This window comes from Trachypithecus francoisi, unplaced genomic scaffold, assembly GCF_009764315.1.
Source record: "Trachypithecus francoisi isolate TF-2019V2 unplaced genomic scaffold, Tfra_2.0 Lachesis_group5, whole genome shotgun sequence".
NCBI lineage: Eukaryota > Metazoa > Chordata > Mammalia > Primates > Cercopithecidae > Trachypithecus > Trachypithecus francoisi.
This window is the reverse complement of record NW_022681470.1, coordinates 139,935,530-139,960,160: the sequence shown is the minus strand read 5'-3', so window position 1 is coordinate 139,960,160 and position 24,631 is coordinate 139,935,530. Positions and strand designations below refer to the sequence as shown.

The 24,631-nt window shown below is 52.2% G+C and overlaps 1 protein-coding gene across 1 annotated transcript in view; it reads right to left on the bottom strand.

The window, feature by feature from the left end:
* Positions 1-24,631, bottom strand: part of COL5A3 (collagen type V alpha 3 chain) — a 53,026-nt gene that overhangs the window by 4,645 nt on the left and 23,750 nt on the right. Inside the window, exons 28-64 of the mRNA XM_033196572.1 lie at positions 23,079-23,123; positions 22,918-22,971; positions 22,680-22,787; positions 22,202-22,255; positions 17,143-17,196; positions 15,875-15,919; positions 15,603-15,656; positions 15,445-15,489; positions 14,771-14,824; positions 14,617-14,670; positions 14,094-14,147; positions 13,862-13,969; positions 13,621-13,710; positions 13,304-13,357; positions 12,351-12,458; positions 12,122-12,229; positions 11,987-12,040; positions 11,316-11,369; positions 8,619-8,726; positions 8,489-8,542; positions 8,236-8,289; positions 8,073-8,126; positions 7,887-7,940; positions 7,236-7,343; positions 5,503-5,556; positions 5,275-5,328; positions 4,922-4,975; positions 4,381-4,434; positions 4,086-4,193; positions 3,862-3,915; positions 3,140-3,193; positions 2,850-2,957; positions 2,491-2,544; positions 2,369-2,404; positions 1,522-1,575; positions 709-919; positions 485-597 (exon numbers count right to left, since the gene is read on the bottom strand). Of these exons, the coding sequence (XP_033052463.1) occupies positions 485-597; positions 709-919; positions 1,522-1,575; positions 2,369-2,404; positions 2,491-2,544; positions 2,850-2,957; positions 3,140-3,193; positions 3,862-3,915; positions 4,086-4,193; positions 4,381-4,434; positions 4,922-4,975; positions 5,275-5,328; positions 5,503-5,556; positions 7,236-7,343; positions 7,887-7,940; positions 8,073-8,126; positions 8,236-8,289; positions 8,489-8,542; positions 8,619-8,726; positions 11,316-11,369; positions 11,987-12,040; positions 12,122-12,229; positions 12,351-12,458; positions 13,304-13,357; positions 13,621-13,710; positions 13,862-13,969; positions 14,094-14,147; positions 14,617-14,670; positions 14,771-14,824; positions 15,445-15,489; positions 15,603-15,656; positions 15,875-15,919; positions 17,143-17,196; positions 22,202-22,255; positions 22,680-22,787; positions 22,918-22,971; positions 23,079-23,123 (2,637 nt within the window). The remainder of the gene's footprint in view (positions 1-484; positions 598-708; positions 920-1,521; positions 1,576-2,368; positions 2,405-2,490; positions 2,545-2,849; positions 2,958-3,139; positions 3,194-3,861; positions 3,916-4,085; positions 4,194-4,380; positions 4,435-4,921; positions 4,976-5,274; positions 5,329-5,502; positions 5,557-7,235; positions 7,344-7,886; positions 7,941-8,072; positions 8,127-8,235; positions 8,290-8,488; positions 8,543-8,618; positions 8,727-11,315; positions 11,370-11,986; positions 12,041-12,121; positions 12,230-12,350; positions 12,459-13,303; positions 13,358-13,620; positions 13,711-13,861; positions 13,970-14,093; positions 14,148-14,616; positions 14,671-14,770; positions 14,825-15,444; positions 15,490-15,602; positions 15,657-15,874; positions 15,920-17,142; positions 17,197-22,201; positions 22,256-22,679; positions 22,788-22,917; positions 22,972-23,078; positions 23,124-24,631) is intronic.

Here is a 24,631-nt window from a genome sequence, read left to right as displayed (position 1 = left end):
TTCTTTTCTTTCTTTCTTCCTTTTTTTTTTTTTGAGACAGAGTCTTGCTCTGTCACCCAGGCTGGAGTGCAGTGGCACAATCTTGGTTCACTGCAACCTCCACCTCTAGGGCTCAAAAGATCCTCCCACCTCAGCCTCCAGAGTAGCTGGGACTACAGGCTCACACCACCACGCCTGGTCAATTTTTAAATTTTTGTAGAAACGGGGTTTTGCTATGTTGCTGAGGCTGATCTCGAACTCCTGACCTCAAGCGATCCTCGCGCCTCAGCCTCATAAAATGCTGAGATTATAGGGATGTGCCACCACGCTGGCCTTATATTTTTTCTTTTTGATCCTCTGCTGTAGTCCCAGCTCTTGAGACAGGACTTGGCATACAGTAAGTGCGGTTGAAGGAAGGATAATGTCCCAGACAAGGTGAGTGTGGGTGTGGGGAGCAGGAGACAGCTCTTCCTGGGGGAGGGGATGAGAGGTTTGGGGCACTCACGATCTCGAACTTCTTGTCGGGGTAGAGGCAGGTCTCTCCTCCCGCCGTGAAGTTGCAAAAAACCCTGAACGAGTCCCGCGCGCAGCCCTGGTTGGGGTCAATCCAGTATTCCCCTGCCGCAGAACCAGGCAGGGTGGGTGAGTCCGGATGGGACTCGACGGACCCCAACTCCCCCCACATCCCCAACCTCAGCCCATCCAAGTGGCGGAGGGACCGGACCTCACCATCAGGCAGGTGCGGGTGGTTGCGGTGCAGCTCGTGGCACACGAGGCCCGGGCGCTCCGCAGTGCCAGGAGGACGCCGCAGCTGCTCCAGCTCCAAGCTCAGCGAGGTGAGCGAAGCCAGCACCTCCTCCAGGCCGCCCTCCACGACTGGGAGCGGGACCGGGACGAAGCGCCGGCGCCTGCGCAGCCCGTGCAGCTCGGCAGGGGGACCCTGGGCGTGGGGGATGGGGACGGAAGAGAAGAGAGGGGAGATGGGGGAGGGAGAAACCGGGAGAAAGAGAGACAGGCAGAGATGAAGAGGCAGAGAGACACAAATGAGAAAGAGGAGGGAGAGAGATAAACAAGGGGCAGAGACAGAGAAAGGAGAGATAAGCAGACAGGGAGAGACACACAGGAAAGAGACAAATTCAGAGATGGGGAGAAGCCAAGTTGTAAGAGGACAAAAGAGAAAACGCAAGAAAAGCAGAGACAGACAGACAGAGAGTGGGGAGAGAGACAAAAGATGAAATAGTGGCGCAAGTATCAAGACAGAGACAGATAAGAAAGATGGAGAGAGACAGGCAGGGAGAGATGGGGTCCGAGAGACAAGACTCAGGTCAGAGCCCCCATGGGTGTTCCCCCAACCCCCACCTCCCAGGCCAGACCTTCCTTGGGGTTTTGTAGGGAACTACCCTCTTCACCTACATCCTCTGAACACCTACTGTGTGCCTGGCCCAGTGGTGGGCACGGAAGGACCCTCTGGGGACACCCAGACATAGTCCTTGCTCTCCCCCCAGGTTTTGGTGCCCAGCCCCCTCTCCCTGTGGAACTCACCGGGGGGCCTGGTGGGCCTGCAGGTCCAGTGTCTCCCCGGGGGCCCATGGACCCCTGTAGGGAGAAGTCACTTGGAGAATGAACTCTGTCTATGGAGACCCTTCCCACCAACACACACAGACGCACTCACACACACATACACTCACACACATGCTCAAACACACACTCACACACGTACAGCCTTGGGGAAGGGACATGAAGTTTTCAGCATTAAGCATCAGACCCAAATTTTCTTTTCATGTTTTAATGTCTCTGAGTCTCTGAAATCAGCTTCTTTTTTTTTTTTTTTTTTTTTGAGACGGAATCTCGCTCTGTCGCCCAAGCTGGAGTGCAGTGGCCGGATCTCAGCTCACTGCAATCTCCGCCTCCCAGGTTCACGCCATTCTCCTGCCTCAGCCTCCCGGGTAGCTGGGACTACAGGCGCCCGCCAGCTCGCCCAGCTAGTTTTTTGTACTTTTTAGTAGAGACGGGGTTTCACCGTGTTAGCCAGGATGGTCTCGATCTCCTGACCTTGTGATCCGCCCGCCTCGGCCTCCCAAAGTGCTGGGATTACAGGCTTGAGCCACCGCGCCCGGCCTGAAATCAGCTTCTTAACATCTTTGGCAAGTCATCGTTTACTTGGCAGAACTGTTTTCTTTCCTAGCAGTTTGTAAAATAATGGTACATCTTATAATTGATGGCATTTTGGATCTGATGAAATACAACAGTAGGTGTTGAATAAATATTTGTCAAAGGCACGATTGCATGAATAAATGAATAAATGAAGGCAGAGGCGTGGAGGGTTCTGGTAGAGTGGAGGGGAGGGGGAACTGGCATATGTAAGCCCACGGAAGCAGGGTGTACTCACCGGAGACCCCTTTGAGCCTTTCTGTCCCAGGGGGCCCTGTAGGGTACGGACAGGAAGAGCTGAGGTCCTGGCCTGGCCCACCATAGTGACCTCATCCCACAAAAGATTCCCTGCATACTCACCGCCACACCTGGGGGCCCAGGGTGGCCCAGAGAACCAATGGGACCAGGGGGACCCTAGGGAAAGGACGTCAGGGTCAGAATTGGTGGGGTACACCCTACTGCCCTGACAGACCGCCAGACAAGCCTTCAGTCCCACCAAAGGAAGACCCCAAACCCTAGACAAGCCTCCAATTCCCCCACAGAGAGACCCCAAACCTCAGACACAGCCTCCAACTTGCCAGTTCTGAGATACAGCCCCCTATTTTCCCTAGACACACCCTCATGAATCCAGACCCATGTTTCTTAGACCCCACACCCACAGTCTCTAAACCCATCCCCTTCTTCAAACATATTCTTCCCACTGAGGTCAGGACACTCACAGGATCTCCCTTGGGACCAGGGGGTCCCTGCACGCCTGGCAACCCCTGATCTCCTTTCTCACCGGCTTCCCCCGGGGGGCCAATGAGACCGATCAATCCAATGTGGCCCTGGAGGACAAAAGAGGCATAGACAGGGGAGGACATGGGACTACTCAGGGAGGTTTTTCTCCTGGAGCCTTAGGGTGATGAGTTTGGGAGCAGAAGATGTGACAATCTCCGAGCCCCCTGGCCAGGGAGAGAGGGAAAGAGGGGAGGAGATGGGGAAGAGAATAATGGAGTGATGTCCTTACCTTTTCCCCCTTGGGGCCAGCGTCTCCCTTCAGCCCTGGGAGGCCAGAGGGCCCCTGGGAGAAGAGCAAGGGTCAGTCAGGGATTCTCAAATGTGAGCTCTCGAGGTCTGTGTGGGTGGTTGGGGGATGGTCAAATGGGAAATTATGCAGATTTCAAATGGGAATTACCAGGGATGGGGGTCAAGGGATGGTCAGCGTTGGCCACCAAGGTGGAATGATGAGAGCTAATGAGGGGTTGATTGGAGGATGGACAACGTGAGTGGTCAGTGGCCAAGGTCAGCTTGGGTGGTCAGTGTAGACCATCAAAGTGGAGGGTCAGAGCAGAGGGTTAGTAGAGATGGGCAGTGTAGACCATCAAGGTGGAGTGTTAGAGCAGAGGGCTAGTAGAGGTGGGCAGTGTAGACCATCAAGGTGGAAGGTTAAGGCAGAGGGTTATAGAGATGGGCAGTGTAGACCATCAAGGTGGAGTGTTAGAGCAGAGGGCTAGTAGAGGTGGGCAGTGTAGACTATCAAGGTGGAAGGTTAGGGCAGAGGGTTATAGAGATGGGCAGTGTAGACCATCAAGGCGGAAGGTCAGAGCAGATGGTTAGTAGAGACGGGCAGTGTGGACACTCAGATGGACGGTCAGTGAGGGTCATCCTGCACCAATGCTCACTAGGTGGTCACTAGGTGCCCAGAGTGGTCCTCAGAGCCAGGACCTCAGGGATGAACAAGTCTCTTACCAGGGGGCCGGGAGGGCCCATCTGTCCAGGGGCTCCCAGGAGGCCTGGCTCACCCTGAGGATGGAACAGAACATGGGGTGGGCTGCACCCTGTCAGAACCTAGTGTGGACCACCCCCACCATGCACCAGGGGCAGCCCCTCCAAACAGTGATGGGATCACAAGCTGGGAGCAGGCAGAAAGGGGCTGGATGCACCCTGTCCCGCCCCTGCCCTGCTCCACTCACCACAGGGCCAGGGATCCCTCGAAGACCCTCAGGCCCCACACGTCCAGGGGGCCCTCGAGCCCCCATTGGACCCGTCCTCCCTGGGGGCCCGTCAGGACCTGGTTCCCCCTAAAATGGACACAGGCAAGGGAGTGGGCCAGAGTCAGAGGGTTCCTGCCTCTTGACCCCCTGCCAAGAAGCATCTGGGATCTGGAGGGAGTGGGTGCCTGGGGTGGTCACAGGTCCACCCTCTCCTGATGGCCCCAGTGTTGGCCTAGAGTCGTGCAGGGACCCTTCCCCTTGTCAGGGGACTCACCTTGGCACCTTTCCCCCCTTCTCTGCCTTCTCGACCCATGGGGCCTGAAGGACCCTGGGAAGGGAAAGACAATGAGCGGGGTCTAGGGGCTGACTCAGGGTCTGAGGAGTGAGTGGGGGGCTATGGGTGAGTGGGGTCTGTAAGGTGAGTGGGGGCTGTGGGTGAGTGGGGTCTGAGGGGTGAGTGGGGTCTGTGGGTGAGTGGGGGCTGTGGGTGAGTGGGGTCTGTAAGGTGAGTGGGGTCTGAGGGGTGAGTGGGGGCTGTGGGTGAGTGGGGTCTGTGGGTGAGTGGGGGCTGTGGGTGAGTGGGGTCTGTAAGGTGAGTGGGGTCTGAGGGGTGAGTGGGGGCTGTGGGTGAGTGGGGTCTGTGAGTGAGTGGGGGCTGTGGTGAGTGGGGTCTGTGAGTGAGTGGGGGCTGTGGGTGAGTGGGGTCTGTGGGTGAGTGGGGTCTGTGGGTGAGTGGGGGCTGTGGGTGAGTGGGGTCTGTAGGGGGGTGGGGACTGTAGGTAAGCTGAAGATTCAGAAGGTGGCTTATCACTCACCCTCTTGCCAGGGGGCCCGGGGGCACCGGGTTCCCCAGAAGCTCCAGGCGGACCCTGAAGGAGACAAGGACACCACTTTTGGTCTCAGCTAACGTTGTTTGAGCCTGACTGTTTTAGGATGCCTAGGACCAGAGGACAGCCTTCCCCAAGCATCACCCGAGCAGCAGGCACTCCCACCTCCCACCTACTGCCTCAAGCTGCTCACATTCCTGGGGGTCCCCAGAGAGATGAAGCGGGAGCATCTGCAGGGACCTTGGGTACCCCACTAGCTCACTCCCCTGCCCCCCAATTCACTCACTCATTAGCTCCCCAACCTCCAATCTCAGCACCACACCCTCTGTTTTCCCACTCACCGGTCCCCCAACATCACCAGGGTCTCCCTTCTCCCCTGGGGAACCATCTATGCCCTGCATAGGGGGAAGACAGATTTGTGAGGGGTGATGAGGGTACGTGAGAAATGGGGTGGGCTGGGGGGCAAAAGAAGGTTATTGGTTCCACTGTCAGGGTCCAGGTCTGTGGGGGTGGGGAAACGGGGATAGAATTAGGAAATATGCCAGCATTGGGGAGGGGGTCACACTCACTGAAACTCCAGGGTCTCCTGGGGGCCCTAGATCTCCGGGGAGCCCCGTGGGGCCCTGGAACACAGAATGATTAATAATCACATCTCTGAATTGTGGAGCAATCATGCATTTATGGAACAGATCAACTGTATCCAGGAACAATTTGGTTTCTGGGGACACAATAGTGAACAAAACATAAAATCCTGGCTTGGTAGAGCAAACATTCTTGTGTTTCATGGGTGCAGGCACTGAGCTAGGAATGCTGCACGCATGATCTCACTGCAGCCTCCTCACAGCCTCCCAGCTCGGGTCTCACAGAGAAAACTGGCCATTCATTTGTCTATTCATTCATTCATCCATCCATTCATCCATTCATCCATCCATCCATCCATCCATCCATCCATCCATCCATCCATCTATCCATTTATCCATCCATCCATCCATCCATCCATCCATCTATCCATTTATCCATCCATCCATCCATCCATCCATCCATCCATCCATCCATCCATCCATTCACACGCTCAGAGAAGGGACACTCCAAACAATGCGATTCAAGTCGAGGTCCCACAGACGCTAAACCCCTTCCTGACCTCCACCCACCCCAAACCCTACTGTGGTGGAAGAAGGGCCTCAACCTTCGCCTCAAGGCCAAATCCCACATCCACCCCAAATCTGACCCAATTCAACCTTAACCTTTACAACAACGTTAGAATGATCCGCTGTGAAATCAACTTTCATGCCATTCAAAGATGTATAACCACTGTACGTTTATGTTTCATTCACACATTTATTCACTAATTCACTCATCCATCCATCCATCCATTCATTCACTCATCTCTTCAGTCATTTTGTTCACCTATGGATCTATCCATTCATTCATACTCATCTCTTCAGTCATTTGTTCACTTGTGGATCTATCCATTCATTCATGTATCCCTTCATTCATTCACTTACTCGTTTGTCCATTTGGCCACTCATTCATTCATCCATTCAATCCCATTCATGCATCTATTAATTTACTTATTCATCCGTTAATTTACTCATTCATTCATTCATTCACTCATTTATTCGTACACATTTATTCATTCACATATTCATATGTCCACGGATTTATTCATTTTTCCATTAATTAAATTCACTCATCCACCCATTCATTCACTCGTTCATCCATTCATTCACTCATTTGTTCATCCATTTATTCACTCACATATTCATCCATCCACTGAGTTATTCACTTGTCCATTCATTAATTCACTCATTCATCCATTCATCCACTCATTCATTCATCCATCCATCCACCCATTAATTCATTCATCCATGTTCTGGGGGTTGCTCATGAGATCAGTAAATTAGAGGATGCAATCCCTGGCTAGAAGTTTGGGAGAGCCTCGGCCGGGCATGGTGGCTCACGCCTGTAATCCTAGCACTTTGGGAGGCCGAGGCAGGCGGATCATAAGGTCAGGAGATCGAGACTATCCTGGCCAACATGGTGAAAACCCGTCTTTACTAAAAATACGAAAATTAGCCGGGTGTGGTGGTGCATGCCTGTAGTCCCAGCTACTCGGGAGGCTGGGGCAGAAGAATCACTTGAACCCGGAAGGCAGAGGGTGCAGTGAGCTGAGATCATGCCACTGCACTCCAGCCTGGTGACAGAGCAAGACTCCATCTCAAAAAAAAAAAAGTTTGGGAGGACTTCAAGTACACTCAAGTGCCCCCTCCCATGTCTGCCCCCACTTCCCCCCAGGACTCACCACATTCCCTTTGGCTCCATCCTCTCCAGGGGGACCTTTCTTGCCTGGGGGTCCAGCAGCTCCAGATGGGCCTGAGTCCCCCTTTTCACCAATGTCTCCCTTGGGCCCCTTTACAGAAAGAGGTCGGAGGTCAGAGTGGTCTGGACTCTCCAGGCATCAAGGATTGGCATACTTGGATTCAGGCATTGGGGTGGTCTGGGACTTTTCTGGGGTCAGGGTTCAGAGTAGCCTAGTTTGTCCAAGGGTCAAAGGTCAGAAGGAGCTGGGACTTATGACAGTGAAAGATCTGAACGGTCTAGGTGCCCACTGGTCATGTGCAAGGTCGGCCTAGCCCATGTGCTGCTCTTGAGCAAATTAGAAGAGGGGCTCCCTCTGGGCAGCTCATCCTCAAGTTAGGACTCATGACTCAGATTTGAGCCCTCACCTATCTCCTGGGCCATGTAGTCTTGTGCAGTGTGCAACCTGCAGAACTGTACATAGCAACCCTATCTGAGACCTTCCAAGTGTCCTTCCTCAAGGTAATCAGGGATGGCCACAGGACAGGGGTAAGTGGATGACCTTGGACTGCCCAGAGGTCAAAGTGGCCCAAGATGCCCAGGGGTCAGGGGTTCCCTGAGTTGGGTGCAGGGACCACATCACACAGTCACTCACCGGGATGCCTGGGGCTCCTGGAGGCCCTGGGTCTCCAGCCTCCCCTGGTTCACCCTGCAGGAGGCAAAGTGAGAGTGGGGAAAGGTCCCATCCTAGCAGACAGGGAGGGGCTCCCCAGAATGTCCCTGCCCAATAGGACTAGATTCATCTCTTCCCCCCGTGCAGCCCCTGCCTTCCCTCACTCACCTTCTCACCTACAGCGCCTGGCTGACCAACTCCTCCAGGCAGTCCTGGAGTGCCCTGGAGAGACAGCAAGGGGTAGGAGTGGGACAGTGGAATCCCAACATCCTCTTCTTAGGAAATGGGTGTCCCCATTTCTGAGCCATCCTGGCCCCCCAAGAGTTCTCACCTCTGATCCACTGGGACCTTGGGGACCCCGAGGACCTGGAGCTCCATGGGGACCCTGTGGAAGGTCAGCATTAGTATCCAGTGACCATAGAGCCCACCCCGCCCAAAAGGCCACAGTGACCACAGATACCACTCTTGATGCTGGTGACCCTCAGGGCCCTTAAAATGACAATGTCCCTCAAATGAATCTATGCCTGCCCCCACCCTATAAAGCCACCATCCTCCCGCTCCCACCTTCCTCTGGGAGCACATACCATGGACCCCACGTCTCCGACCTCCCCTTTCTCTCCGGGAGGGCCTGGCAGCCCCTGTGGTACAAAGAACCAAGATTGGGGCACCAGGTAGGCAGAACCAGAGGTGCCACCCCCAAACCCAGATACCCACCTGTAGTCCAGGAGGGCCAATCACCCCCACAAAGCCTCTGACTCCATCATCTCCTTTCTGCCCAAAGAGGCCTGGGGGTCCCCGGCGCCCCTGAGCCCCATCTGCTCCCTGGAAGAATACAAACCCGGGCACATTTAAGGGCTGGGTCAGGGATTAGGGTAGACTGAGTCTCAAGGGTCAAGACTGAGGTTAAGGGTTGATGTCAGGATTCAGATTAAGTTTAGGGAGGGTCAGGGTTGAGTTAGAGTTGGGGTCCAGGTTAAGGAACAGGGCTTGGGAATGAAGTCAAGGGTTGAGTCAAAGTGTTAAACAGTCAAAGTGTTAAACAGATTTGCCATTGAGGTTCAGGTCATGGGCAGGGTTCAAATGGTGTTCAGATGGAATTTAGGGTTGGGTTTGAGGTTGGAGCCAGGGTCATATTCAAAGTTTGAGTTCAGGTCTGGGGTCAGTATTGGAAGAGTGGGTCAGAGTCGGGGTTAAGGATAGGGCCATATGTTCCTATTGTATGGTAATAAATAAACACAAAAGGACAGTCTGGGTCAGGGCTTGGTTAAGAGATTGGAAGATAAGGCTTTTGTTTGGTTGGTCGTTTTTGTTTGTTTGTTTTTGTTTGTTTTGCTTTGCTTTTGTTTTGTTTTTTTTTTTTTTTTTTTTTTTTTTTTTTTTTTTTGAGACGGAGTCTCGCTCTGTCGCCCAGGCTGGAGTGCAGTGGCGCGATCTGGGCTCACTGCAAGCTCCGCCTCCGGGTTCCCGCCATTCTCTCGCCTCAGCCTCCGAGTAGCTGGACTACAGGCGCCCGCCACCTCGCCCGGCTAGTTTTTTGTATTTTTAGTAGAGACAGGTTTCATCACGTGTTAGCCAGGAGGGTCTCGATCTCCTGACCTCGTGATCCACCCGCCTCGGCCTCCCAAAGTGCTGGGATACAGGCTTGAGCCACCGCGCCCGGCCGCTTTGCTTTGTTTTGTTTTGAGGAGTCTCACTCTGTCACCCAGGCTCGAGTGCAGTGGCGAGATCTCTGCTCACTGCAACCTCTGCCTCCCTGATTCAAGGGATTCTCCTGCTTCAGGCTCCGGAGTAGCTGGGATTACAGCCGTGTGCCACCGTGCCTGGCTTTTTTTTTTTTTTTTTTTTTTTCTTTCTCTTTCTTTTTTTTTTTTTTTTTCCTTTTTTGAGACAGAGTCTCCCTCTGTCACACAGGCTGGAGTGCAGTGGTGCGATCTTGGCTCACTGCAACCTCTGCCTCCGGGGTTCAAGCAATTCTCCTGACACAGCCTCCCAAGTAGCTGGGATCACAGGGGCCCACCACCATGCCCGGGTAAGTTTTTTTGTATTTTTAGTAGAGATGGGGTTTCACCGTTTTGGCCAGGATGATCTTGAACTTCTGACCTCAGGTGATCCACCTGCCTTGGCCTCCCAAAGTACTGAGATTACAGGCATGAGTCACCGTGTCTGGCTGAAGATAAGGTTTGAGTAGGACTGAGGTTAAGGTCATGAGCAGAGTTGAGACTGGGGCTGAAATGGGGTTCAGAGCTGGGTTTAGGTTAGAATTTAGCTCAATTTTAGGGCTGAGTATATATTGAACATTGATATAGAGGGGCAGATCAAGGTTGAGGATGAGGATTGAACCAGATTCTGGTGTTGAGTCCATTTTGGGTGTTGGTATTGAGGGGAAGACATGGTTGGGCAGGGATTGAATCAAATTCTGAGGTTGAGTTTACATTGGGCGTAGTCACTGAGGGGAAGACATGGTTGGGTTGGGGTTAGGCCAGATTCTGGGGTTGAGTTCACATTGGGTGTTGGCATTGAGAGGAAGACATTGTTGGGTTGGAACTGACTCCCATTCTGGGGTCAAGTTCACATTGGGTGCCGGTATTGAGGGGAAGACATGGTTGGGCAGGGACTGAATCAAATTCTGAGGTTGAGTTTACATTGGGTGTTGTCACTGAGGGAAAGACATGGTTGGAGTTGGGAGTGAGTCCAGTTCTGGGGTTGAGTTCACACTGGGTGTTGGCATTGAGAGGAAGACATTGTTGGGTTGGAATTGACTCTGATTCTGGGGTCAAGTTCATATTGGGTGCTGGTATTGAGGGGAAGACATGGTTGGGTTGAGATTTACTCAGATTCTGGGGGTGAGTACATATTGGGTGTTGGCATTGAGGGGAAGACATGGTTGGAGTTGGGATTGAGCCAAATTCTGGGGGTGAGTTCATATTGGGTGTTGGTATTGAGGGAAAGACATAGTTGGGTTCGGATTGGGCCAGATTCTGGGGTTGAGTTCACATTGAGTGTTGACACTGAGGGGAAGACATGGTTGGGTTGAGATTGTGCCAAATTCTGGGGTTAAGTTCACATTGGGTGTCGGTATTGAGAAGAAGATATGGTTGGGTTGGGGTTGACTCCGAATCTGGGGTTGGGTTCATATTGGGTGTTGGTATTGAGGGGAAGACATGGTTGGGTTGAGATTGAATAAGATTCTGAGGGTGAGTTCATACAGAGTGTTGGTATTGAAGGGATGACATGGTTGGATTAGGATTGACTCCAGTTCTTGGAGTGAGTTCACATTGGGTGTCGGTACTGAGGGAGGATCAGGGTTGGGTTTGAGGTTTGGATTGAGTCAGTGTGCTTCCACTGTCATTTGCTCCCACTATCCCTCCCATGAAGGATCCAGAGAAGGACTGCAAAGCTGGGGACACTCACCGGGAGACCTGGGTGTCCTGCAGGACCCCGTATCCCTGGTTGTCCAGGTGGGCCCTGGGAGAACAGGAAACGGAATCAAAAAATTCCTTCAGGTTTAAGATTAGAGAGGGCACTGGAGCTATCAATCACTGCCTCCCAACCCACATCCCCTACCAGGCAGCAACAGCTACATCCCCCCAAATCTTGTCTTCTCAGCCACCAACTGATGGGATCAGACAAACATCTGTCCTAAGCCAAGCCCTGGCCATCAGGACCTTTCCTCACAAGTTCCACCAAGACCCAGGGACGAAGCTGGCTCAATGATGCAAGACACTGGGGCTGACGTTCGGGGAGAAGTTGGGTATCAGATGCCTCAGTGCCTGCCATGCAGAGTCACAGGCAGAGGGAAGGACATGTCACTAAGAATGGAGAAGGAGGTTACCCACACCCCAGTGCCTTTCCAGTTCTTTGGGAGCTCCAGCTATCCCTATCCTCTCCACATTTGGGTCCTGTGGACCCATTGCTCCAGGAAGCTCAAGTACGTTCTGTTGCATGTAGGTGTCAAGATGGTACCCTGGACGGCAGAAAATTCCATGGCCTGTCCTACCCCATGAAGAATGATCTCTACATCCCTGGCCTCCTCTCTCTTCTGCTACCCACCCCACCCCGCCTCACTGGGGATCTCCACTCACCGCATCTCCTTTATCGCCTTTACTCCCCTTGTGTCCAGGGGCACCCACATCTCCCTGCAGAGGAAATGGGATGAAGACCCAGCTTCCGTTCACCCCCATCCTCCCCTGGACCCTTCCTCTCTGTGAGCCCCTCACCTTGTCCCCTTCCTCGCCAGAAGGCCCAGCAGCTCCAGGGGGTCCCAGAGGCCCCAGGGGCCCTGGGATCCCATCTTTGCCGGTGGGGCCAGGGGGGCCACGTTCTCCCTGTTGTGGGAAATGGAAAGGGGGATGTCAGGGCAAGAATGTCCTGCAGGAGCCATGTCCTGGGATGTGGCAGGGCCAGACCCTGAGGAGGACCTAAGAATGGGATGGGCAAGTCACTTACCGGGGACCCCTTCTCGCCTGCAGGGCCAACGGGGCCTTGGCTGCCACTTTGGCCAGGAAGTCCAATGCCTCCTGCTGGGCCCACAGGACCCCGCTCACCAGGGGATCCCTGAAAACAGGGTGACGAATCAGGAATAATACCAGTAGTAGCTCTCTTTTATGGAGGATTTTTAAGCCACCAGGCACTGAGTTCTGTGGTTACCAGGATTGTATCTAACCTGTTCCCTTCCTGCAGCGGCCAGAGGGTGCCTGTGAACACTTGAGGGGCTGGGCACATTCCTCCCCTGCTCAAGAACCCTCCATGGCTCCCATCTCACTTAGAACAAAAGCCAAAGTCCTCCTGGCGGCATATATATATATATACTTTTGTAGAGACAGGGCCTGGCTATGTTGCCCAGGTTGCTCTCAAACTCCTGGGCTCAAGCGATCCTCCAGCCTCAGCCTCCCAAAGAGCTAGGATGATAGGCATGAACCACCACACCTGGCCCAAGAAAAGGGGTTTTTATATGTTGGTGGCCAACACACAGGTAAGTATTTGTTGGATAAATGATCTCAATGAGGTTTGTGATCATACATGAGAGGAGGCTTCTCATCATGGCTATTTTACAGACAAGGAAACTGAGGCTTGCCAAGGAATACAACGGCCCAGCCAGTGAGCAACAGAACTGACCTTGGCTCACTGCAACCTCCACCTCCCAGGTTCAAGTGATTCTCCTGTCTTGGCCTCTAGAGTAGCTGGGATTACAGGAATTCACTGCCATGCCTGGCTGATTTTTGTATTTTTAGTAGAGACAGGGTTTCACCATGTTGGCTAGGTTGATCTCGAACTCCTGGCCTCAAGTGATTCGCCTGCCTTGGCCTCCATCATGGGTTTTATCATGACAATGTCAAGCTTCCAAGACACCTTGAGTTCCCTCCACCTTGCCCCCACCCAGCACAGGGGGTTATACTTACATTGGCCCCCACAGGCCCCGGGGGGCCCTTATCACCCTTCAAGCCAGTAGGTCCCTGAAGTAGGAGATAATTCACAGTCAAGAGACTCCCAAGGGTGTCCCCAAGTCCTGTCTTCCTCTGTAGGGAGCTCACAGTCCCCACCTCTCTCCTGGGACTGGACACTGAGCTTTGAGGGGTCTGCCCTCCCCAGTTCCCTCCAGCATTTTTTTGCTTTCATCATTTCCCACACCCCAAATGCCACTCCCCCATCCCTCCCCTGACCCCCCCATCCTTTCCTTCTCTAAGGGACATGCAGGAGGGTCTCCAAAGATACTCACCGGATCCCCAGGGCCCCCCTTGGGGCCGGGAAAGCCCCTGAGTCCAGCTGGCCCTTCCTTCCCAAGGGGTCCTGGTGGTCCCAGCTCCCCCTGCAGGAGTGCAGAGGAGGGAAGTCAAGCTCCAGGGAGGGGATGTCTCCGTCCAGTCTGTGACTCAGGGTCCCCTCTCCCATGAGACTGATTCTGAGCCTTTGGTTGATCTTGGATGTTCAACCAAGATCTCTAATGGACAGTGTCTCACCTTTGCCCCCTCTCTGCCTTCCAGGCCAGGAAGACCTTGTTCACCAGGAGGTCCAGGGGGGCCTGGAGGCCCCCTTTCACCCAGAGGTCCCACTTCTCCTGTCTTTCCCTGGTGATGAAGAAGGTTCCTCTTGAGTTGGGGTGGCCCAGGGGAGTCGCTTAGGAGTCCAGCCTTCCCCTAAGTATCCCCAAACTGGTACAAAACAAGGGAGGTTTATGGAGTCCATTCTGACCTGAGGGCCTAAGACACCAGCTGGTCCAGGCGGGCCTGTCTGACCTTGGAAACCCTAGAGAGAAAAATTAAATGGGGGTGGGGGGTGTTACATGGGGGAAGGGATGGGGGACAGGGAGACAGGGAAGACCTGATAGGATCAGGAATCTGGCCACTGGTGCGGTGGCTCATGCCCGTAATCACAGCACTTTGGGAGGCAGAGACGGGTGGGTCACTCGAAGCCAAGAGTTTGAGAACAGCCTGGCCAATATCATGAAGCCCCTTCTCTACTAAAAATACAAAAATTAGCCAGGCGCGGTGGCACGCGCCTGTAGTCCCACTCAGGAGGCTGAGGCAGGAGAATTGCTTGAACTCAGGAGGCAAAGGTTGCAGTGAGCCAAGATCGCCCCACTGCACTCTAGCCTGGGTGACAGAGTGAGACTGTGTCTCAAAAACAAAACAAAACAATAAAACAAAACACACACACACACACACACATACACAAGAAAAAAGGATCAGGAATCAAAGGTTGAGGGGTTACTCACCAATTCTCCTCTCTGTCCAGGGTGCCCTGGTCGCCCATCTTTACCTTGGTGACCCTGCGGAGGAGGTGGGAAAGAGTTGGGGCACAGATACAGGGCTTCGTCCCTTCCCACATCCTCCACCCACCCAACCCCCAATGAGGGTGACCTCACTCACAGGGGGGCCCTTTGGCCCAGGGAATCCTGGAGGGCCTTGCAGACCAGGGAGGCCCTGAAACGGAACCGGAAGTCATTGTCTCATCCTTCCTGCCTCTCTGCCCACTCCATGAGCCCCACATAATGACAATAGGATCTAGCACACATTGAGTGCTTACTGCATGCCAGGCATGGGCACGGCATTCTCCGCACAGTCAGTCATTTTATTCACCACTGCAGCTGGGAGACTGAAGTTACTCCCATTTTACAGAGGAGAAAACCAAGGCACAGAGAGGTTAAGTGACTTGCCCAAGGTCACACAGTAGGTGAGTGGCAGAGCCAGCACTTGAACTCATGGCTCTCTGACTTCAGAGGCTGTGCTCCTTTTTTTCTTTTCTTAAAGATGGAGTCTTGCTCTGTCACCCAAGCTGGAGTGCAGTGGTGTGATTAGCTCACGCAGCTTCCAACTCCTGGGCTCAAGCAATCCTCTCATCTCAGCCTCCAGAGTAGGTGGGACTACAGGCGTGCACCACCATACCCAATTAAACTGTGCTCTTACTACTGCATTATAATGTCTCTTCATCTCTTGGGCTTGTCCTCCACTCAGAATCTCTCTCTGTCTCTGACACACATACACATGCACATGCACACACACACACACACACCACACACACACACACACACACACACACTCACCTTTTCTCCAGGGATCCCGGGGGCCCCGTCCTGGCCCACATCGCCCTAGGACAGAGTGAATGAGACTCAGGCCCCAGAACAAACTCAACTGGGAAGAACTGGGAGGGACTGGCTGAGCCTGAGGCATGGGGGGCCTTGACTGCCCACCCATCCCATACCTTGGGGCCTGGTTGCCCTGTGGCACCCGGTTGCCCCCTCTCTCCACGGGAGCCCTGAACAAAAAAAAAGGCAAAGATCATATATGAAGAGGTGGGGGAGCCTGGGAGATGAGACCAAGTCTTCCAGGTCCCCTCCCCTTGTGACTCTCTCTCCAGGGACATTGATATAACCCAAACCCTTTCCCTGCCCTCTGATGACCTCTCCACCACCTTTCCTTCCCAGCCCTGTCCCCAGGTCCCAGCAGGGTAGGGGGCACTCTCTATTTTCTTACTGGTGGTCCCCGCTCTCCTTCCAGGCCTGGCTGTCCTGCCTTTCCCTGAAAATAAATTGTAAGAGAGAAAGCAGAAGAGAATTAGGGTGCAAAGGCATGATGCAAACACAAAAAGGCACCCAATCACAGACCCAGAAAGCTGTCTGCCACACATTTATTCACAAGGCTTTCAGTCATACACATACACATAAATACAACTTATACTCAAAACCACACAGATCTCAAACACACAATTGTAACTATGATTGCATCTACAGAGTCCAAACGTGCAAGCATCTTTGGCCACAGAGACATATATTTATCACAGTTGTGCAGTATGCATACATGATTGCATGCAATCATGGCATGCGTTTGGCAATCCATAGCCTGAAGATGACACAGAACTCATCATGCAATGCATCTCTTGCACACATGTATATACACTGTCAACATATGCAGGCCCAGATTCATCTGAGGACTTTGTCCTGATAAGCACAGCAGTATACATACACTCATGAATGTAAATACAATGTTCATTAACACTGTTACAATACACACATAACACAAATACAATACATGCCTGTATACACATCACTCAGTGTGCACGGAAACACACACATGTGTATACACATGTCCTTTCACGCATGTGTACAAGCTTCTTGCACACATTCATGCCCACCATCATGCAAAGTGCATGCAGATTCATGCCTTTGTTCACCCAGGCACAGGCCTGCAGGCTGCGGCATTCAAAACCTGTCTCATTTATATTGAAAGATACATGAGGCCAGGTGTGGTGGCTCACGCCTGTAATCTCAGCACTCTGGGAGGCCGAGGCGGGTGGATCACGAGGTCAGGAGATGGAGGCCATCCTGGCTAACACGGTGAAACCCCGTCTCTACTAAAAAATACAAAAAGTTAGCCGGACATGGTGGCGGGCGCCTGTAATCCCAGCTACTTGGTAAGCTAAGGCAGGGAATCGTTTGAACCAGGGAGGCCGAGATCACACCACTGCACTCTAGCCTGGGTGATAGAGCGAGACTCCGTCTCAAAAAAAAAAAAAAAAGAAAGATACATGAAACACACATACACATACTTAAGGTCATATTCATGTTAATACCGTGTGTAATCACCTACATGTGTCATGCATTGCATACAACAGCATGTGTGCACACAAGTGCTTCCAGGCATAGACACAGACACTCAGGGTCTACCCATCATCAGACACAACCACACATGCTGTTTCCCTCAGACAAGTTCGCCCCTCTCCCTTACCCCTGGTCATGACTCACCGACTTCCCTTTCTCTCCTATGGGTCCCAGGGGCCCGGGAAATCCAATGGATCCCTGAGTGGAGATAATTAGAAAGAAGACATGAGGGTGAGGAGTGAGTGGTGGGTGGAACTGGCCCCTCATACCATCCTTTGAGGCATCTCCAGGTCACTGATTCCAGAAGCTTCCTTGGTCTCTACAGCCCCAGCCTCCTACAAGGCAGCCCTCTTCTCTCCTCTCACTTCCCCTCCTCCCTTCTCGTTTCACTGCAGCAAAACTGACCTCCTCGATGTTCCTTGGGCACAGCAGTATATTGCTGCCTCAGGGCCTTTGCACTGGCTGCTCTCTTTGGCTGAAATTCCCGTCTCCTACGTCTCCACAAAGTCAGCCACTCCTGACCATTTAGATCTCATTCAGATGTCACCTCCTTAGAGTGCCTTTCTGCCATCATCCTGGCTTCCACACTGCCGAAGTTACCCTCTGTCTGTCACATTGTGCCATTTTGTTTTCCCAAGAACAATTGCATTGAAATGACCCTTATTTTTTTTTTTTTTTTTGAGACGGAGTCTCGCTCTGCCACCCAGGCTGGAGTGCAATGGCCGGATCTCAGCTCACTGCAAGCCCCGCCTCCTGGGTTTACGCCATTCTCCTGCCTCAGCCTCCCGAGTAGCTGGGACTACAGGCGCCCGCCACCTCGCCCAGCTAGTTTTTTGTATTTTTTAGTAGAGACGGAGTTTCACCGTGTTAGCCAGGATGGTCTCGATCTCCTGACCTCGTGATCCGCCCGTCTCGGCCTCCCAAAGTGCTGGGATTATAGGCTTGAGCCACCGCGCCCGGCCTGAAATGACCCTTATTGACTTACTTAATCAATGACCGTTTTCCCCCACTGTAGCATAGCTCACTGGTCTTATACCCCACTGCCTAGCACACGGTGAGTGCTTCTTAATATTTGTTAACTGACTCCAGTCCATGCCGGAGGAACCGTTCCTCCACCTGGGGGAAGACAGCACAGGCTCTGATATCCTCTCCCACACCTCACTGTGCAGACTGAGTTCAGATCAGAAAAAACAGTCGCCCAAGTTACCCAGTCTGTGGTGGCATCCCACCTCAAAGCCCATTTCAGGCTCCCTCTACTCTCCCTTCCCATCTGGGGTTTCCATGGTCCCTATACTCTTTTTTTGTTTGTTTTGTTTTTAAGAGACAAAGTCTCACTTTGTCACCCAGGCTGGAGTGCAGTGGTGCAATCACAGCTCACTGCAGCTTCAACCTCCTGGGCTTAAGTGATCCTCCCGCCTCAGCCTCCTGAATAGCTGGGACTACAGATGCACGCCACCATGTCCAGCTAATTTTAAAAATAAATTTCTAGTAGATATGGGGGTCTCACTATGTGGCCCAGGCTGGTCTTGAACTCCTGGCCTCTAGCGATTCTCCTACTTCAGCCTCTGAAAGTGCTGAGAGTACAGGTGTGAGCCACCACACCTGGCCCCGACACTCTTCAAGGGTCCTGAACACATGCACGCAAGGACTTTCTAAAACCTTAGTCTATGCCAGGTACAGTGGCTTACATTTGTAATCCCAGCACTGTGGGAGGCCAAGGTAGGAGAATCACTTGAAGCTGCGAGTTTGAGATCAGCCTGGGCAACATAGCGAGACCCTGTCTCTGTAAAACATTAAAAAATTCATCAGGTGATGTGCACCTGTGGTTCCCAGCTACTCAGGAGGTTGAGGGAGGAGGACTGCTTGAGTCCAAGAATTGGGGGCTGCAATGAGCTATGATTGCACTATTGCACTCCAGCCTGAATGACAGAGCGACACCCTGTCTGAAAGGAAAGCAAGCAAGCAAGCAAGAAAGAAAGGCCGGGTGCGGTGGCTCATGCCTGTAATCCCAGTACTTTGGGAGGCCGAGGTGGGCGGATCACGAAGTCAGGAGATCGAGACCATCCTGACTAACCCCGTCTCTACTAAAAAATACAAAAAATTAGCCGGGCATGGTGGCGGGCACCTGTAGTCCCAGATACTTGGGAGGCTGAAGCAGGAGAATGGCATGAACCCAGGAGGCAGAGCTTGCAGTGAGCCAAGATTGCGCCACAGCACTCCAGCCTGGGCGACAGAGCGAGACTGCATGTAAAAAAAAAAAAAAAAACAACTAGCTGGGCAATGTGGCGGGCGCCTGTAGTCCCAGCTACTCGGGAGGTTGAGGCAGGAGAATGGCGTAAACCCAGGAGGCGGAGCTTGCAGTGAGCTGAGATCCGGCCACCGCACTCCAGCCTGGGCGGCAGAGCAAGACTCCGTTTCAAAAAAATAAATAAATAAAAAGGCCGGGCGCGGTGGCTCAAGCCTGTAATCCCAGCACTTTGGGAGGCCGAGACGGGTGGATCACGAGGTCAGGAGATCGAGACCATTCTGGCTAACACAGTGAAACCCCGTCTCTACTAAAAAAATACAAAAAACTAGCCGGACGTGGTGGCGGGCGCCTGTAGTCCCAGCTACTCGGGAGGCTGAGGCAGGAGAATGGCGTAAACCCGGGAGGCGGAGCTTGCAGTGAGCTGAGATCTGGCCACTGCGCTCCAGCCTGGGCGACAGAGCGAGACTCCGTCTCAAAAAAAAAAAAAAAAGAAAAAGAAAGAAAGAGAGAAAGAAAGATGAAAGAAAGTAAAAGAAGAAAGAGAGAGACAGAGACAGAGAGAGAAAGAAAGACAGAAAGAAAGAAAGAGAGAGAAAGAAAAGAGAAAAGAAAAGAAAAAAGAAAAGGGAGGGGGATGCAGGGAGGGAGGGAAGGAAGGGAGAAAGGAAGAAAGAAAGGAAGAAAGGAAGGAAAATAAAGTTGTCTATTAAAACTAAGTTAAGGCCGGGCGTGGTGGCTCAAGCCTGTAATCCCAGCACTTTGGGAGGCTGAGACGGGTGGATCACGAGGTCAGGAGATCGAGACCATCCTGGCTAACACCGTGAAACCCCGTCTCTACTAAAAAATACAAAAAACTAGCCGGGTGAGGTGGTGGGCGCCTGTAGTCCCAGCTACTCGGGAGGCTGAGGCAGGAGAATGGCGTAAACCCAGGAGGCGGAGCTTGCAGTGAGCTGAGATCTGGCCACTGCACTCCAGCCTGGGCGATAGAGCGAGACTCCGTCTCAAAAAAAAAAAAAAAAACCTAAGTTAAAGGAAAAGGAGTCAATGTAAACGGAAATCACTGAAAAAAAAACTGTCAAATTCAATGTAGGCGAGATAACTATCAGCTCAACAGAGCAAAAAGGTGAAACTCTAGGAGGATTCTGCCCTCAAATATCTTCCCAAATGTCTATTTATTTTTCTTTTGAGACAGAGTCTCACTCTGTTGCCCAGGGTGGAGTAAGTGGCACCATCTCAGCTCAATGCATCCTCCGCTTCCCGGGCTCAAGCAATTCTCCTGCCTCAGCCTCCAGGTACCTGGGATTACAGGCATTCGCCACTGCACCCAGCTAATTCTTGTTTTTTTTTTTTTGAGATGGAGTCTCGCTCTGTCACCCAGGGTGGAGTACAGTGGCCGGATCTCGGCTCACTGCAAGCTCCACCTCCTGGGTTCATGCCATTCTCCTGCCTCAGCCTCCCGAGTAGCTGGGACTACAGGCGCCCGCCACCTCGCCCGGCTAGTTTTTTGTATTTTTTAGCAGAGACGGGGTTTCACTGTGTTAGCCAGGATGGTCTCGATCTCCTCACCTCGTGATCCGCCCGCCTCAGGCTCCCAAAGTGCTGGGATTACAGGCGTGAACCACTGCACCCAGCCCTAAATGTCTTTAGGTTCCTCCTCTACTCTATAGAAACAGAACTCATCAGTGATACAATATGGGTATAGTTTAGGCAGAAAAATGAATCTCATCAGTATCCTCACTCATCAAAACATTGGCAAACAAATGTTATGTTTTTATATAAGTACGATTTTGCATAAGTACATTTGACTGTAAGTTATAATTAATTCAAGATATGCACTATGTGTATTTTATGATTCTATGATTTTCCCCTTTAACTGATATTGTTGGTGAATGAAACTTAATCACACCAAATGAAAGGATCCTACAGTTTTATAATCACTGTCATCATCACCATTATCAACATTATTATAATCAAATTGATGAGATGGAAATTACTGGGACGTCTGTTTCACAGCAGAGAAAACAGGCTCAAGAAACTTGCCCAAGATCAGGTAGTAGGTAAGAGGGTATTTGAGCCCAAGTCTGTCTGATGCCAAAGCTCACTTTAAAAAAAAATTTTGAGACGGAGTACCCCTCTGTCACCCAGGCTGGGGTGCAGTGGCAAACAATTCTCCTGTCTCAGCCTCTTGGGTAGCTGGGATTACAGGTGCATGCTACTATGCCCAGCTAATTTTTTTGTATTTTTAGTAGTGACAGGGTTTCATCACATTGGCCAGGCTGGTCTCAAACTCCTGACCTCAAGTGATTCACCTGCCTCTGCCTCCCAAATTGTGGGGATTACAGCTGTGAGCCACTGCGCCCGGCCACATCTGGCTATTTTTTTTTTTTTTCTTTAGATGGAGTTTCATTCTTGTTGCCCAGGCTGTAGTGCAATGGCATGATCTTGGCTCACTGCAGTCTCTGCCTCCTGGGTTCAAGCAATTCTCCTGCCTCAGCCTCCTGAGTGGCTGGGATTACAGGTATGCGCCACCATGCCTGGCTAATTTTGAATTTTTAGTAGAGACGGGGTTTCTCCATGTTGGTCAGGCTGGTCTCGAACTCCTGGCCTCGAGTGATCTGCCTGCCTCTGCCTCCCAAAGTGTTGGGATTACAGCCATGAGCCACCGCGCCTGGCCACATCTGGCTAATTTTTGTATGTTTTTGTAGAGACAACGTTTTGCCATGTTGCCCAGTGTAGTCTTGAACTCCTGGGCTCAAGCAATCCTCTCACTTCAGCCTCTCAGGGTGCTGGGATTACAGGCATGAGCCACTATGCCTGGCCAAAGCCCACATTTTACATTCTCTCAATGGCCCTTGGGGTGGGCAGCTCATCCCCCAAGACCACAGCCTGGACCCCTGGATGTTAGTCTCTGAATCCTGCCCATCTCCATCTCTACCTCCACCCCCAGTTTCCTACCTTAGGTCCAGGGCGTCCTGGATAACCTGGGAGGCCTGGTACCCCAAGCTTGCCCTGCAGAGAGGTTATGGGACAAAGGTCAGAAATTGCAACCTGGAGGTCAGAGGAGGAAAGGTCAGGCTGGCTGGGGCATGGTGAATGGGCTAATGGGATGGGAGTCAGGGAAACAAAGTTCAAGTCCTCACTCCTGCCTGCTAGGGGCATATCCTTGGGCAGGTCAATCAGCCATTCCAAGTCTCAGTTTTCCTTGTCTGTAAAATGGGATGAAAATGCCTATTGCATGTGTTGGTTATGGAGATAAACACATAAGTTGGGTGCATTAAATTGCTCTATAATGCTGAGCTGAGGAATTAAAGATGACAAGGATGGTAGCAACCTCCTGAGGTCGAAGGTTTAATAAAAGGGCAAAGGGCAAAGGGCAGAGGGAAAAGGTTGGAGACCTCTTGACTGTGGGAGGCTGGAGGGTGGAGTCATTTACCTTCTCCCCAGCTGAGCCTGGGGGCCCCTCCTCGCCAGCCTTCCCTGCCTGCCCCTTCAGCCCCTCGGGACCATCCTCTCCCCGGGGACCTGGAGCTCCGGGTTTCCCCTGGAAGAAAAAGAGAGTCTTTAATATCCATCTTTTGTCCTTCCTGCTCTGTCTAGCCCCAGCTCATCCCCTTCCCATCTTCCCCGAGCCCCCCAGACCCACACCACCCCTCGTCTGGAGCTGGTCTTACCCGATCACCTTTGAGCCCCACATCGCCCTTGAAGCCCGGGAAGCCGTCCTCTCCCTGGGTGAGAGAGACAGAGGCCAGAAGTGAGGGCCTCGGGGAAGGAACACAACCAGGACCCCATGACTGGGGCTCCCTCTCCTCTGGTGAATTCCTTCTCTCCTCACCTTCTCGCCTTTCTCCCCCTGGAGGCCCCGGTTGCCTGAAGTGCCCTGAAAAATAAAAAAGCTCTCAAGCTTCTTCCCTGCTTAAGAAGGAACCCAAACTCAGTCCCCTGCTCTAAAGCAGCCAGGATAGTCCCAAGAGGATGCTAGGCAGAAGCTGGGAGGGGCAGCTTCAGAAGAAACGATCTTTCCCCAGAGACCCCTCCCTCCCCACTGGAGGCCTCCCAAGGTCATCTGTGCGGGGGTGTGCGGGGAAGGCCAAATTTCCAAGTAAGTGATTCCCATCTCCTGGAGACGCTTTGTCCACAGTTCCTTCTGGCAGAAGAAAGAGGATGAACATTCCAGGCCCGGACCTCATTATAAAGGCAAAGGAATGTTCCCCATTGTGCCAGCTACAAGGCGACTCTGTGCTTGGCTATGGAGACAGTGCTTAGTACAAGTCTGGATGCTGCTCATACCAAACTCTGAAAACTGCGCTTGGCTGCAACATCTCTGAGCTCAGTGGCTACAATGATAATGCACTTGGATCCAATACAACCCATGTGGTTAGTCTCCAGCCACAGAGAAACAATGTAACTGAGCTTGGCTGCAAGTTGTTCTCTAGCTTTGGCTACAATGTAACTAGACTCAACTACTACAGTGTAGGGACTGGTTACAATGTAACTAGACTCAACTAGGGGTCAATTAATGTAACTAGAAGCTGGGCATGGTGGCTCACGCCTGTAATCCCAACATTTTGGGAGGCAGAGGCTAGAGGATTGCTTGAGCCCGGGATTTCCAGACCAGCCTGGGCAACATAGGAAAACCTCATCTATACAAAAAGTACAAAAAAGAAAAAAAAGTAGCCAGATGTGGTGACGTGCCCCTGTAGTCCCAGCTACCTGGGAGGGTGAGGTGGGAGGATTGATTGAGCCTGGGAGCTCCAGGCTGCAGTGAGTGATCAAACGAAAAAAACTGCCAAGCCTGGTGGCATACGCCCATAGTCCTAGCGATTCAAGAGGCTAAAATGAGGGGATTACTTGAGCACAGGAGTTGAAGGGTGCAGTGAGCCATGATTATGCTACTATATTCCAGTCTGGACAACAGAGAAGATCCTGTCTCTAAAAAAATAAAACGTTTAGGTCTGGGTGTGGTGGCTCACACCTGTAATCTCAGCACTTTGAGAGGCCAAGGCGGGCGGATCACCTGAGATCAGGAGTTCAAGACCAGACTGACCAACGGAGAAACCCTTTCTCTATTAAAAATACAAAAATTAGCCAGGCAAGGCGGCACATGCCTGTAATACTGCTACTTGAGAGGCTGAGACAGGAGAATCATTTGAACCTGGGAGGCAGAGGTTCCGATGAGCCCACACGGTGTCCCTGCACTCCAGCCTGGGCAACAAGAGCAGAACCAGGTCTCAAAAACAAAACCAAAAACAAAAAAAGATAAAAAATGTAACTATGCTTGGCTACAATGTAACTCTGAGGGTGATACTTGCCAGACTCTGTGCCTGCTACAGTATAGCCAATTCCTTGATTATAGTGTGTCTAAGCTTGTCTAATGCCCCTGCACCT